The sequence below is a fragment of the Lepidochelys kempii genome, chromosome 9, assembly GCF_965140285.1.
Source record: "Lepidochelys kempii isolate rLepKem1 chromosome 9, rLepKem1.hap1, whole genome shotgun sequence".
Lineage (NCBI taxonomy): Eukaryota > Metazoa > Chordata > Testudines > Cheloniidae > Lepidochelys > Lepidochelys kempii.
The window spans coordinates 77,115,766-77,130,920 of NC_136388.1; the positions used below are offsets into that span (position 1 = coordinate 77,115,766).

The 15,155-nt window shown below is 49.9% G+C and overlaps 1 protein-coding gene across 1 annotated transcript; it reads right to left on the reverse strand.

The window, feature by feature from the left end:
• Nucleotides 1-7,939: 7,939 nt before the first annotated feature.
• LOC140916947 (protein Wnt-11b) lies at nucleotides 7,940-14,487 on the reverse strand. Its single transcript, XM_073358841.1, has 5 exons — nucleotides 14,405-14,487; nucleotides 12,900-13,135; nucleotides 10,696-10,973; nucleotides 9,457-9,749; nucleotides 7,940-8,234 (listed from the first exon to the last, which is right to left on the reverse strand). Exons 1-5 carry the CDS (start codon nucleotides 14,485-14,487, stop codon nucleotides 8,060-8,062), a joined length of 1,065 nt encoding a protein of 354 aa, XP_073214942.1. The 3' UTR covers nucleotides 7,940-8,059.
• Between the last annotated feature and the right edge of the window lie 668 nt (nucleotides 14,488-15,155).

A 15,155-nucleotide genomic window follows, 5' to 3' on the forward strand; every position in this document is an offset into this window, starting at 1 on the left:
GAAGCATCATGCTGCTGTTGAAGGTGCCAATTTTCAGAGGACATCAAACCAAGCCCCTGATTACTCATAGCATTTTCTGAGAAGTCATCATGCTGAACCCAGGCTGCTGGACAAATTTCAATGGGCATGAATTCTAGCTCCCTAAATGCCTCCTGCATTTTCACTCAGATAAAGGATTCTACTTCACGTCCTGTCCTTAACAGCATCAGTTCACAGGTGTTTAATACCATGCTCCATAGATGGCTGTTTTTCAGCAATCAGGTCAGTGATCCTTGCATATCCAAAGGCTGCCTAACAGGAGGGTTGAGTGAGGCCAAAATAAATAAATCCTCACATCCCGTGGCATGCAGGGAGAGAATACAGGACCCTAATATGGGGGTGCACAGAGAGCACCAGGGATGAGGGAGAAGGTGGTAGGGAGTTGCAGGGAACTCTTGAAATAGAGAGGGATGGGACAGTGGTCCACAGGGAGTTTATGGGATGGAATAAGATGAGCCCATGGTGTGAACTCAACAGACAGAAGCTATGAATTGTGAAACAACTCCCACCTGTCAGTTCATAAACAGAGACTCAGACTTCAAACCAGCTGCAGTGGAGCCTCAGCAGGATAACCACCAGAGGAGAAGGCAAGCAGGAGTCAACTTCTTGTAGAGCATAAGCCAGTCATTTGTTTGTCTCCCTTTGGCTTGGGATGGGGAGATAGAGACAGGGAGCTGCTCTTTCCTTTCTCATAGGGTCATCTGTTTTCTGGTCTTAAACAGGTCCTCCAGCCTGTTAGAGTTCTGAGTACTAAGGTTAGCTCAGTAATGAGGACCCTGTCATTTTATTGTCCTGGATCAGCTAAACCAGAGAGGCATATGTTTGGTATTAACAAGAATCAAGCCCTTAATTTCTTCCACCTGAAAGGGCAGAACTCTTCTTTTCCCCCTTCCCCCAGTGAGGAAGCTTCAGCTGTTCTCAATTTAGCAGGATTTCCAGCCCTGTGAAACAACTCTTCCCACTCCCAAATGTATGTGTGTCTGCATGGTATGAGCAAACCTACCCCTTGTCAGTGAATCCACAGACCCTCCAGAAGGTGTTTATGGAGTTGATGTCACTATGGGCAAGTCTTGTTTAAAAATTAGTACAGAGTCTGAACTAAGCAGCATGACAGAACCTGCCCTAAAGATGCAATTGTTGGTATGTAACAACTGAGTTATTTCATAGTTGGATATTAGGAAAAACTATTTCACTAGGAGGGTGGTGAAGCACTGGAATGGGCTACTTAGGGAGGTGGAGAGATTTTTAAGGCCTGGCTTGACAAAGCCCTGGCTGGGATGATTTAATTGGGGTTGGTCTAGATGACCTCCTGAGGTCTCTTCCAACCCTAATCTTTTATGATTCCCCAGGACAACAATAATATATGGGGGGTTGAAGGAAGCTAGAGGCCCCCCACACTGCAGAGCTGACCCCTTCAGGAGGAGGGTAAGGGGCCCTGCTCCATTTAGAAACAGGGAAGAGAAGACAAAGGCCATTTCCATCTTTCCTATCTGATGGCCTTGCTTTGTCTGCTAACTGGAATTTGCCAGCTCCTACAAGAATAAATCCCTTGCCCAGAACTAAAGGAAATCCCATGAAGTGCCTTTTCTCTTATCAGGCTCAGTAACTGCTCTCCAGATCTGCTGCTCCCTCTTTGAAGTGGTGCTCTCTAATTACAAACCTGCTGATGGTCGGCATAGAACACCACCTCAGCACCCCTCCCCTTTGCATTGTGTGTGAGCAGTTTCAGTGTAGATTATCTGGGGTGGGGTCAAATAGGCCTAGAGGAGCATTATCAACATTAGCCAAATGGATCCTAGAGAGAGATGAAAGGAAATAATAGGAAGCTGAGACTATGCCCCAGGCCTTGTCTAGAGTGAGCAAGCAGGTCCACCCAGCAGTGTGGGCAGGCTCCTACCTGTGCTGTTGAATTGTCAGGAGCCCAGGCACTTCCCCTACTGTGAGCGATGAGTCCTGTTTTCACCTGCTGCCCTCCTAGGTCTAAAATGAGTTAGATTTTCAATGACAAGGTGGGTGGTCTTTTATTGGACCAACTTGTGTTGGTGAGAGATACAAGCTTTCAAGCTACAGCAAGCTCTTTTTCAGGACTCTTGATTAGATTTACAGAGCCACTTTCAGCAGGGGTGGCCAAAGTATGGGCTGTAGGCTGGATAAGGCCTGTATCTGCCTTTATATTCAACATAGGCACAGCCAGTTATGACTACAGGTATGAGCATGCAGCCTAACTGCTTAGATAGTGACTGAGCATTGCCTAGTGGCACATGTCTTTGCAGGCTGCCCCTTCATATTAAATAATGACCATAGCATGCAGAAGCAAAAATGGTTCTCCTGCACATATATGTAATCATTCACCAAGCTCTTGCTCACACTATGATAAGCCTCCAGCTGCAGGAATAAACAAATAGAAGCTACAATCTACTCTATTTCATGCAAATTAGGGGCTGCTTAAAGATTTCTGGTAAAAAGAGAGTTCCACCTGTTGAGGACTTGAACCCCAGACAGCACAGGAGTTTTGACCTGGTTCATTTTGGGTTCGAGTCCTCAACACACCCCACCACACACAAACCTACCTTCTCTAGCGTTGTGGAACTACCATCAGTGGAGGGGTGAGGGCCAGGGATCCACTACTACCCAGATCCTTTATCTCTTCCCCTATTGGGGAAGAGAGGTGACACACAGACCTGAGGCTGCTGTGGCAGCTGACTAGCTGCCTTTGGTTGGAAAAGGAGGTTTCCTTTCCTTCCAGCCCCTTACAACCCTCCCCAAGCCAAGACCCTGTAATCTAGTTTAGTGCAGCAGACAGGACTCAACTCCCAGTGAACTGAGCAGCAAGTGAAAGTTGTAAACCTAACCAACATTCAATAAGCTCTGGAAAGTGACTTCCCCTGAGACTACAGATTGTGGGGGTGTATTCTGCTGGCTCCTCCCTCCTTATCCCATCCTCCTTGCAGACACTTTGCTGAGGAATGCAAATGAGAAAAGAGCAATTATTTAAGGATCTACAGATAAGACCACTTCCCATCTCTTCCACAGCAAAAAGCTGATTTAAAAGCCCGCCTCAGAAATAGTCTCTGGGACGCTACACATACTAAACATGAATGAATCCGAACTGGACCCAGTGCCCAGAAAACCAGCCACAAAAGCAAAAAAGAAAAAAAAAAAAACAAGTGGTCCAGTGTGGAGGGACAGGGGAGAAAGGAAGGCCACAGTGATTAGAAATGCACCAGCTTCAATTAATGATGATTTGTTTGTTTATCCTTCACATTTTTAAAATGTATCTGGGATTGCAGATAGCATGGCTGCAGTCTCCAGCTGTCTTGTCCACTAGAGCAGTCAGATGAGCCAACATCTCAGTGGATATGATTTCTGGTGGGGTCCCAGCTGTTGGTTGTTTCCTTACTAACATAAGCCCTTTTCATGGCATAATTATTCACCAAGCCCTTGCTCCTTGCATAACAGGTCTCCAGCCAGGGCACTAAATAGCCCACTCTTACTGTGGCCAGGAGAAAGTTGTTGCCATGTGCTTGACTGCGGTTACATTTTTCTCTAAATACTTTGTTCCTATTACTAAAATAAAACACTTTTGGTTTAAGAAGGCTGTTTGGTCACTCTGTTCACCACTGGTCAGACTCCTAAAGGGAAAAACTGTAGGTGCTGAACCCAGCCACACCTGTTGGGTTAGCACAGGGGATACACAGGATAGCCTACAGCCCAGTCAAAAAGTGGGAGAATTGCAGAATTCCACCCCTGGAAAGGTAAAGCCATGAGGCCCAGCATCTGAAGGGGGTGTTCTGTACCCCTGAAGTGAGTACACTCAGACACAGCCACAAAGGGGACAGAGGTTTAGCTAGTCCTGTAATTATGACAGGGGACTCAGATCAGAAATGGATTCCTGCCTTGCTACAGGTGGTGTTCCTCAACTCATGCCTAGCCACAAAGATGGGTATTTGTCTTCTGGTAGCCTCCCCAAGGCCATTTCACTAGCTGCCCCTTCCACCTACTTTTGGAACAAGAGAGGTTCTTCAAGCTAAGACCCAGCACCCCTTCTCTATCTTACTCATCTGTGTTGATTCATCACCATCGTTCAGCTGAAGATCCCCAGGGACAATCCCTCTTGTTGCAATATCTTAGCAGGGTGTTATGGTGCTGTTGTCCACCGCGAAAGTGATGGGATAAAGGAGAACAGAGATGGAGATTTTTTTTCTTTCAACACTCTGACCCCAGTCCACAATGGTACTACTTAGCTGTCTACAAAACTCCAGCTTTAACCCTGTAGGCACCAAAGTTTCTGTCCTGTTGGGAGCCACACTGTCGTCTCATTCTAGGCATCCGGAGATCTATTTCTTGCCTGACCCCCAGTGATTCATGAACTGGGGGAAGAGAGGCATTCATTTGCCTAGATCAGACCCAATCCAGCAGGTGTGCTCAGAGGCTGTCTACCAGATCAGGTCCTATTCAAAATCTGGCCAGAGGAGGTGGTGGGAGCGCCAGTGCCCACTTCATAACTTTTAGGCCAGTGGTTAGAGCACTTACTTCAGCTGTAAGAGACAAGCCTACCTCTCTGCCAGCAGCAGAGAAAAGATTTTTGAGCCGGGGTCTCCCATGCCTCTCAGGGGAACCATAGGATATTGTGATGCAGGGCTCCCTCAACCTCTCTTGCTGAAACTGTTCCACTATGGCTAAATAATGAAAGAGTCATTGGAGCTGGGGGACTGGACACTGGGTTTGTCCCCCACCCCCACATTCGCACACTGTCCCTCTCAACTTCAGCCCATGACACCTACTTATATCCCCTTGTACCACCCTAAATAAGTCCTTAGTGTTTGCACCCTTCCTTCCATTACACATGTATCATGTTCCCCTCACATGAGAGTTTTAATCTTTTCAATCACTAATTATTAATCAGTCCCTGCAACCCCCAATTATTATTGTTGCCCTGCTTGGAGCTTTCCCCAGTTTGCCAATGTGTCTGGTGGTGAGGGGCCCACACCTGAATGATGCCTCCCAGGTGCCAACCACATCAGTGCCAGACAGAGGGGGACTATCCGCTAACTGCTCCAGAAATGGTGCCTTTCCATATTTAGCACAAAACAGTCTGTTTTTTCTCAAATCACTGGAGATTTACATCTAGTGTGCTTTCTCCTTCTGTGATTTCCTACCCACATTTCTGGCATCACTAAATCATTTTGCCATGTTCAGTGGGGTTTATAGCTCCTCCCACTCCCATAATGTTTAGTATCCACAGATTTCATTAACACCATTCACCGGCATTTCCAGCTCATGGTATGCCTGGCATGGCAATATCTTCTGCTGGTTGGATTGGGTAGTTATTCAGCAATGAAATGGTTATGGTGGAGGCATTTAAGTTACTAATTAAGCACCAACATTAACTCACTGGAATAAAGGAGGGTAGGTCTGGCTATACTGGCCCGTTTCAGGCTCAAAAAGCCCAGCACCTCAGTCACAGTGGGAAGCCCACTCTAACCAGCAGGGCTGGAAGCTTCCTTCTCTTTGTGAATAAATTTTTGTGAGAACAAACACTCCACAAGCATGAGCTCCAGATTTGAGCTTTTGTTTAAAAATAGAAAGTTAATGTTCTAACCTTCGCAGCTGTGAAGAAAACTATCTACATAGGGCCTAAGCATAGCTGATGCAGAGATATTTGCCTGAGGCTGCAGATTGTCTGAAACAATAGTTGTTAAACTGAAATCTAATTATATGCATTTCATTGTAAACAGTTAGCTATTTCACCTCTGATCATTTTAACTTCCAGCACATCTGCTTATCTCAAACTGCCTCCAGATCTCTGCTGAGAACTGGTGAGATGCAGCTTTTCATTATCAATATAAAACCTGCAGCACATTAACGTTTAGAGGCTGGGTACAATAAAGTGTTCGAACAGATTCCATGACACGAGAGAGTGAAGCAAAGCGATAGAATTATTCATTTCCATATTTAATTCAATTAAAAAACCCACAATTAAAAAAAAATGTATCAGCAGCTGCCACAGAATCCCCAGGGCCACAAGAGCTTTGCCCTAGAATTTTGATTAAGTTTACAAGCGTGCCCCACCCTACAGATGTCCCGAGCATATTGCCTTTTAGAAAAAAGAAAAAGCCTTCCCCTTACAGTCAGAGGAAGAGGAATCTGTGAAAGCTGCAGCTGGTGTCTCTCTGCTTTCATCTTGGCTTTGATGTGTGTTCTGAGAGAACTGAGGCTGTCGGGGCCAGCACTAGCTGGAGTGCGACCCACAGACAACAGGGGGAGGAGAGAGAGTCAGTCCATTCGAAAGTCACTCTCACTTTTGACCTCTCCTCCAGCTGCCAGCTCTCACAGAGGTCAGTTTGAACCATGATTTATAAAGATCAGAAACAACTCAGGGATCATTTCCCCAGACTCAAGCTTTTGGAGTAGCTCTGCTACTAGGAATAAATCCCAGAAGAGTGGGTGCTTTGCTAGGAGATTAGATCTGCAGCAACCCAGAAAAATGCTCCATAGCTTGTTGTGTCTGGCTACAACAGCCAAATGCAGTATGGAATCAGTACCAGAGGGGATACAGAAGGAGGGGAAAAAAGCACCTTCAAATGGAAATAAACATCCTTTCCCTTTAAACTATGAAGCCACCTCTGCCATTTCATCTCCTGAAAGGATACAGAATGTCTGCTTTGCAGTCCCTTTACCAGGCAAAGAGGGGACACAGCCTCGCCTCATCCCTTCTGTGGCCAGCTGAGTTCTGGGGCGGGGGGAGTGTGCAGAGTGGGGAGCCCTCCTGGGTAACGTGAGGCTTAGGGCCATCATTGGCAGAGACACGAACCTATTTATTTAAAAGGTTTCAGAGTAGCAGCCATGTTAATCTGTATCCACAAAAAGAACAGGAGTACTTGTAGCACCTTAGAGACTAACAAATTTATTAGAGCACCAAATAAATAAGCAGAAATCAAAAGATTCAGTCTCATCTCCAAACCCTACAAAGGGGCCCTGGAACCAATGTACTCAGTACTCACTGTCAGCACCGTCAGAGACAGGGGCAGGCAGACAGGCTGCCACCCTTGGTGTGGAGGAGCAAGGGAGGAGGGGAGAAAAGGATGTGAGAATGAGAACGTGCCACCCAATTTACTGGCTTCTCCACTTCACAGGTGTGAGCTCGGGGGCAGAAGCATCAGGCCTGGTCCTTACCAAGACCCCACTGGTTCATGCTGAAGTTCAATAGCGCTTTCCATCCCACTATTTCCACCCACATCCCCTATGGACCTTTCTTTTGTCTCAGTTTTTGTAGCATGCCCATCACCATGATATTAGAATGTCTCTATTTCTCTCTCTCTTTCTTTCATTGGTATGAAAGGACAGAGGAATGGATCTCACTGATAGTGGAGAGGGTGGCAGAGATCTTTCTCCAGGAGCAATTAATTGGTCAGAGACGAGCCTACACCCAAGCCTGATCCTAATGTTAGAGAGAAAGTGTGATGCTGCAGAAGACAATGAACATGTACCTGTCTTGAAATTGGAGCATCTGGTGGCCACCCCAAAAGTGTATGCCCACCATTTCCTCAGCATGTTTATTCAGGAGCAGCACTTCTTTCTTCCCCTGCATTCACTCTGGTCTCTCCCCACACCCGTTTCCATCCATCACTCCTGGCTTTCAGGCCCCCTTCAAAAGCTTCCCACAAAGAGACACGGCTGCTGGCAACTCAGGGGAGAAAGAGATCCATGCATTCAGGGTAATAAATTATTTGTCCTCAGCTGGAGGTTGAGAATTGGAACAAACCAGATCAGCCCCAGGAGGCAGCTGTGTCTTGCTCTGGAAAGGGTGAGGCTAAAGACATCAAGCCTGGCCTTTTCCCCAAAAATGTGTGTTTTCCTGGGTAATGCCAATATGAGGATTTCCACTATGGCCTCCTTTCTTGCCAAAGCTTACAACTTCCCCTGTGATTAATTAAATATCCAGACATGCTCTGGAGTGTCTCGGAGCATAGGTTATTTAGGGCTGTCTCAGTGCCTGGGCTGCTCCAGGGCCTCTGCATTACTTGCACACGTATCTCTCCACTGTCCGCTGGCACTTCTTGCACGTCACATAGCAGCACCAATAGTACTTGCATTGGCACCTCTCCACCACACTCTCAGTGTAAGCATTGTAGCCACGCCCGCAGCACATCAGGTTACAGCTGTCACTGCCCACAGAGGTCTTGTTGCATTGCCTGCCAAAGTGGAAGAAAGATGGGGGAGTTGGGGGGATTTAGGGATGTGATGGCACAGCTGGGTTGAGGTGCTAGTTATGGCATAGGAGTTGAGATGGGTCAATCTAGGAAACAACTTGCTCAGCCTCCAGGGAAAGACATACATGGGCACCAGAGAATAGTTTGGGAGGGGCTGTTTCTCCCTGAGAGACACTGGAATGATGAGCAGTTTGATGCAGGAAGGACTATGGAAGAGTTTAGACTGGAGGACCATTCTCCTCATGACTCATCAGGGTGGGGTGGGTAAATGCTTCTGACTCCACCCACTGAATTGCACAGGGGTTCTCAAAATGGGGGTTGGAACCCCTCGGGGGGGGGGGAGGTTGCAAGGTTATTACATGGGGGGTTGTAAGCTGTCAGCCTCCACCCTAAACCCCACTTTGCCTCCAGAATTATAATGGTGTTATACAAAAAAGTGTTTTTAATGTATAAGGGAGGGTCACACTCAGAGGTTTGCTATGTGAAAGGGGTCACCAGTACAAAAGTTTTGAGAACCACTGGAATAGCAGGTTCATATGCCAGGCAGCAGGGCTTGGCTGTGGAATGGACTAGTTGAATCTACTGGACTTTCCATTGCCTTGACAGCTGAATCCTGAATATGGGGGCACCTACCATCCTGTACCCAGGGGAGATAAACAAGCTGCTAGGGTTTCATGGGAATCCCCACACTTGCTGGGTCTGCCATCTAACTAACTGGCAAACGCTTCCTCCCGATAAAACACTCAAGGTTTAGTATCAGCTCTAGTGGAACAGATGAGATGGATGGGGCCCAATCTAGACCACGGAAGGCCCCTTGTAAGACCATACCATATGAGAAGGGGCTTCTCTCCACTTTTTGCATCCTCTCCCCTCCCTCAAACGGTCTTCAAGTCTGCAGCGAGTTACATGGTTACAAGGTTTGCCTGTGGTAGGGTGTGCATGACAAGAGAGGGGCTAGGGAGTTTATTAAAACTGATGCAGGGAGATTTCAGAGCCTCTTGCAATTACAGCCTCCCTATGCACTCACAGTCAAGCTGGCAATGGGACATGTTGTGTGTGTTATAGCAGAGATTACATCATTCAAACAAGAAGGGATTTAGAGAGAATGTTTCTAGGTTAGACTACAGAGGTAGAATGAGAGCCCCTTATATCAGAGGGAGAGTTATAACACAGGGAAGCTATGGCATCTGTAGCTGGTCCTTACCTGTCCTGAGTCCCCAGAGACCCCAGTTTGGGATTCTTTGTGCAGTAGTCTGGAGAACTGACTAGATAAACCAGCTCAGCCTCTCTCACTGGCCTGATGTCCAGTTCTTTGGGCACCAGCTGCTTTCTGGTCCCCATATGCCGGTGGGTCACCTTGGTGGCTGCCAGGTACTTGGATTTGAGGTCAGCGGCTATTTCACTCAAACCTTGCAGCCCCTTCCAACAGGTCTTAACTGAGCAGGAGCCAGAAACACCATGGCATTTACACTTGGTCTCCAAGGAGTCAATTAATACCTGGAAAGAAATAAAATCAGTAAGGAACCCAAAGCTGGGATTCATCCTTCCCCGCCACAGCCCATACATCCCAAGAAGATCTCTGAAGAGCATGTACAGGAGGCTTCAGGATATGAGAAAGCATGGCCAGTCATTGGCACCCAGGAGGCCTTATCTCACTTAGTACCTATGCGGGATGCTTTCCTGCATTGCCAAACATGAAATCCTGCATCAAGACTAACAGGGAATCCAAGGGTTCAATTACTACGCTTTTCTGTCCCTGTAATAAGAGGGTAGTCCTTGGGACCAGTGCCATCCATAAGTTTGCAATGGGGCCTGAAGTTTCCCCTCATTAATTCAGGGGTGTGCTGTGGGCAGTTTCCCATCTTGCTCCAAGTAGCCTGGCTATGTATGGAGACCTGTAGTCTCTGCATGCCATCCCTCCATAGTATTAAGCAGGAGGGGTAGCTGCTATTTGCTCCATTTTTGCACATTAATTGCCACCTGTGGGCTCATGGCAAATTGTCAGCAAGGCCCTCGGTTGGGTTATGTTTGGTCACCACAGGTCCATTAGCTACCAGGAGTGGAGGTCTGCAGAGACCTACAGAAGAACATGCAGTTCTTATTATAGCAGGTTAGGTCCTGGGGTAAAGCAGGTTCAAAGCCAGGATGGATCTCAATGTACCACTGGGAAGATATAAATAGCCAGCAATTATCTCCCTGGAGGTTAGCAAGACAGGGACTCGGCCCTGTTTCTGTAAGGCAGGTGTTTGTGTGAATGGGTCATTATAAAGTTACTTTAACCCACCGATTGCCTCTCCAATTTATTCATGTGTGGTCTCCCAACAATTTGGCAAGAGGCTGCAGCCCTCCTCCGCAACTCAGCCAATATAACCAGTTATTTCTTAAAAGAGGTGACCTGGTTGTGGCTGTCTTGCCAATTTTTGTGGCCAGTGACCATACCCACCTGTCGGCCCACTGCATTGTTATGTAGATTCATAAGCCTGGTGGCTTGTCCTCCTGCCTTGCTGGACTTCATGGGACCATCAGCAAAGGCAGAACCCATCTGGAGGCCATAGCGGAGGTTGTCCCCACAGCCACCCCACCTGAAGCCAGGCCCAGGCACCTCAGATGGGACAGATCCACAGGAACAGATAGGTAGCTCCCCTGAGGCACAGGCCCGGGCAATGGAATGACTGACAGCAGCAGCAGCCAATGCATAGACAAACGCAGATTCCCTGGTCCCTGTGAAGAAAGAGGAAGAATCCCAAAGAGTCCTGAATCCCAGAAATACCAACGTGATTCCTAGTGACACAGAGCTTTCTTCATACAGAGAAAATCACCACGTACTCTTCAGAATCATCCCCACCTCTCGTTCATTTGATGCTAACTGTACGTTTCACAAGGGTCTCAGCACAGTACAACAGCAATCAGAATTCAGGACCTGGGGAGAGGGAGCGTGAGGGAAGCGTTTCCTTTTGGCTGATGCTCCAGGCAACACTGATTTGGGCTCCAGAGTGAGCAGTGGCTCGCTCTCTTCAGCCTCATTACATGGGTCCTTCGAGAGAGCAGTGCTGTTTACAATTAGTACCTTGGTTTTCTACAGCTCTTTTCACCCAAGGATCTCAGAGCATGCATGCAAGCGCTCACTCTCTAAAGTGAAATCTCACAAACTCGTCACAAAACTGTGGTGTAGGTCAGCATTATTCTCCCCATTTCACTGAAAGAGAAAATGAAGTGCAGAGAGTGAGAGCAACTTGTAAAGTCACACAGCAAAACAGCAGCAGTTCCAGAAACAGAATCCAGGATGGTTTACTCAGTGATGAACTTTAACCGCTCAAGTACATCTCCTCTGACAGATTATTATTTCTATTATAGCAGCACCCTCCCCCATTAGGGCCAGAGCCCTATTGCATTAGGGAGACAGGGCCCTATCAGTTCCTTCCAAACAGCTCCCCCCTGCCCCCAACCCAGACGTGGGCAAACTATGGCTTGTGGGCCACATCCGGCCTGCAGGACCATCCTGCCCAGCCCTTGAGCTCCTGGCCTGGGAGGCTAGTACCCAGCCCCTCCCTTGCTGTGCCCCCTCCCCCGCAGTCTCAGCTCGCCACACCGCCAGCACTCTGGGCGGCGTGGCTGGCTCCAGCTGGGCCGTGGGGCTGCAAGCTCCTGCTCTCTGAGCAGCACGGTAAGAGGGCGGAGAGCAGGGGCGTTGGATAAGGGGCAGGGGGTCCTGGGGAGCAGTCACGGGACAGGATGGGGTTGGATAGGGGGTGAGGTCCCAGGGGGGGTGGTTAGGGGCGGGCGTGTGGATAGGTGTGGGAGTCCCAGGGGGACTGTCAGGGGTGGGGGTGTGGATAGGGGTCGGGGCAGTTGGATAGGGGGTGGAGTCCCGGGGGGGTGGTTAGGGGTGGGGGGTTCTGGGAGCAGGCAGTCAGGGGACAAGGAGCGGGGAGGGGAGGGAGGTTGGATGGGTCGGGGGTTTTGACAGGGGACAGTCAGAGGGCAGGAAGTGGGAAGGGGCGGATAGGGGGAAGGGGCCAGGCTGTTTGGGGAGGCACAGCCTTCCCTACCCGGCCCTCCATATAGTTTTGCAACCCCGATGTGGCCCTCGGGCCAAAAAGTTTGCCCACCCCTGCTCTAGCCAGTAATTCCTTTCACAGGAGCAAGAATGCAAAAGTCCTGCTCTGAGTCAATAGCAAGTGGACAAAACCAGGTATAAAAGAAAATATAGTTCCTTTGTGCCCCCCTCCCATCTGCATCTCATTCTGATTCTATTCTTAGTGCCATCTTTTTTCACCCTGTTTTGTTCTGTTCTTCACTTTCCCCTGGGATTAACTCTCCCCTTCTAGTTTGGGGGTCTCCAGCAATTGCTCTTTTTTTGATGTGGAAGTTAATGTCAGTCACACAGACTGAGAGCTAGCTTTGAGACTGCATCCTGCAGTATCTGCATGCTCCAGGCCAGACTCTGATCTCAGTTACACCGGTGTAAATTCTGTATCTCTCTAGTGACTTCAATATGGTTACTTCAGAGTATCTGACAACATGAATATGGCCCATTGACTACAATGGGAATTTTGCATGTGAAAGGACTGCAGGAGAATGAAAAACTACAGTGCCTAGGCAAGCAGAATATAGAAATGCCAGATGATATAGCAGAGCTTCCTTTACCTTTCATGAGGTCAGGGGTGAAACTGGGTGCATACTCAATGGAAGAGCAGTTCCACCTCATATCTGAGAACGTTTTCTGGCAGACTCCCTTGGTCTCTTTGGCTGCATGTACAATGCTGTGCATGAGCTCCAGGTTTCTTCGGCACAGCTGCAATTGGTCTGGAACTAGCCCATCCAATATCTTACAGTGCTGGGTCTCGTTCCAGGCTACCCTGCTGCCATTCACCATCAGCCCTCTGTCATGAAAGAGGAATTACCATAAATGAGTGAGACACGGGTAGAGAATCGAGGCCAGCCCACTCTTGTTGTGACCAGGGATGTTACTGGGGCGGAGAGGAGGAGAGATGAGCCATGTGTTGAGTATTGGTAACTGGATACCGGGCCTTTCACCTCTAGATCAGGAATCTGGTTACGGTCCAAATCAGTGACAGCTGTTCAGTGGTCTCCCACATGAAAAGAGGTGGTGGGTCTCAGGCCTGGAATCAACATTGTTAAAACAAACATAGCTGGTACTAATTGCATCCCTTTGTTGGCATCCTCAGCAGAGGCACCTAGACTGAATAGACCTGACAGCTAAACTCCCCTCTGGGCCTAGAGGCACCCACTCCAGATCCAGACTGAGGTACATTGTAGGGCAGTGCACTTGGGAAGCTGGTCCGTCCTGCTGCTGTCAGTGCTGGGAGTTGTCCTGGTGGCACTCCACCCTTAGAGGCATTCCCTTATACTGTGTAGGGAATAAGTGTGAACAGCGTGTGGGCTTTAAAATGTATGTCTCTAGCTCACACGTTTGTTACATTGACACACGGGGCCTGATTTTCGGAGGGATGAGCAGCCACAGCTTCCATTGATTTAAAATAGTGTTGGTGCCCAGAACTTCTGCAAATTGGGCTATAAACCGCCACATACGTGTGTATCTTGTATTTATTCATACATACAAAGGGCCAAACTGGAGCAAATGGAGACTCCCACCCACCCAAGGCTGCATGTGGCCCATTATTGCTATGTGTGAACTCAGTGGAACTAAGCAGGTATAAAGACCAGCTAACACTTGTATCCTGAGAGGCAAATGTCAGACTGATTTGAGATGCCACTTAAAAAGCAAGACTGAAAATCCTTCCATGCTAGCCCCAAGGCAGGCAGTGGCTAGTTGGCCAGAAGGGGAAAGGGCGGGATGGCTGTGTTGAGTTTAAAATCCAGTAGGGGAACAATGGCGCACAGAAAGTGTCCCTGTCCCAGGGGGAAAGGCAGAGGAGTTGGACTGCCAAATGGCAGAGGACAGAGAAAGGGAGCCAGCTCCCCGCCGGCTCAGCTTCTCCGCTCCCCTGGAGGGTGGCCAAGCCTGCCCTGTCCCCAGGTGGGTTAGCCCAGGCAGCAGTTTAGGGAACAGGGATTTTCCAGCTGAGCTGGGGAGCCCCGGGCAGGGCATCTCTCAGCTGCCGCGGGAGGGGTGGTTGCCAGGGGCTGCGGCCCCGCGCCCCACCCCTCTGCCCTGAGTTGCTACTCACAGCCACTGGATCGCCGCGGAGAGTCCCAGCTGCCAGAGCAGCGCCAGGGTGAGCCGCAGCGGGGCGGGGAAGCTCGAGCCCATCGCAGGAGCGGGCGGCGCTCAGGAGAGGAGCGAGGCGAGTCCAGGAGCAGGGCTGGGGGGCGGCCGGCAGCCCCCGGCTCTTAAAGCGCCCGGGCGCGGCACCCCCCGGGGGGACGGACAATGGGAGTTTCGGGTGCAATTCACACGGCGGCTCCGCTCCCGGCCGGACACGCGGGGCCGTTCGCAGCTTCGTGTCAAAGCCACACAACCCGCCCCTCCCCCGAAAAGGCCGCCGAGCCCCCGCCCCAGGGCCCGGCCAGGTGTCCCGGGGCTGCCCGTAGCTACCCAGAGTCAAGGAGAAGAGGGGGCAGCGGCAATGCCCAGGAGAGAACCGGGGGGTGCAAAGCCCGGCAGGATTGGACTGGGGGGGGTGCGGGCTTGGGGGGCACAGGGCCCGGCCTGGGTGGGGTTGGGGAGGCCGCAGAGCCCGGTTCTGGGGGCGGGACTGGTTGGGGCGCAGAGCTTGGGGACTGACTCGCGGCCACTGCCCTTTCGTGGCCGATCAGGGGATGGGGCCCCCTGGCTGTGCCCGGGGCCCCCTGGCTGTGCCCAGGGCCAGCCTTCCCCAACGCTGCCCCTTGGGGGCTGCTCTCCTGCCGGCTGGCCCGGGATCTCAGGGCAGTGCACGGGGCTGGTCTCGCAGAGGGGTCTCTCTCTGGCCAGGCCCT

Excerpts from the sequence above, each read along its gene's own strand:
- LOC140916947 (XM_073358841.1), bottom strand. The coding sequence starts at position 14,487 with ATGGGCTCGAGCTTCCCCGCCCCGCTGCGGCTCACCCTGGCGCTGCTC. Across the intron at positions 10,974-12,899 it reads CACCCCTGACCTCATGAAAG|GGACCAGGGAATCTGCGTTT; the intron begins GTAAAGGAAGCT and ends CTTTCTTCACAG. Across the intron at positions 8,235-9,456 it reads TCTCTGGGGACTCAGGACAG|GCAATGCAACAAGACCTCTG; the intron begins GTAAGGACCAGC and ends CCACTTTGGCAG.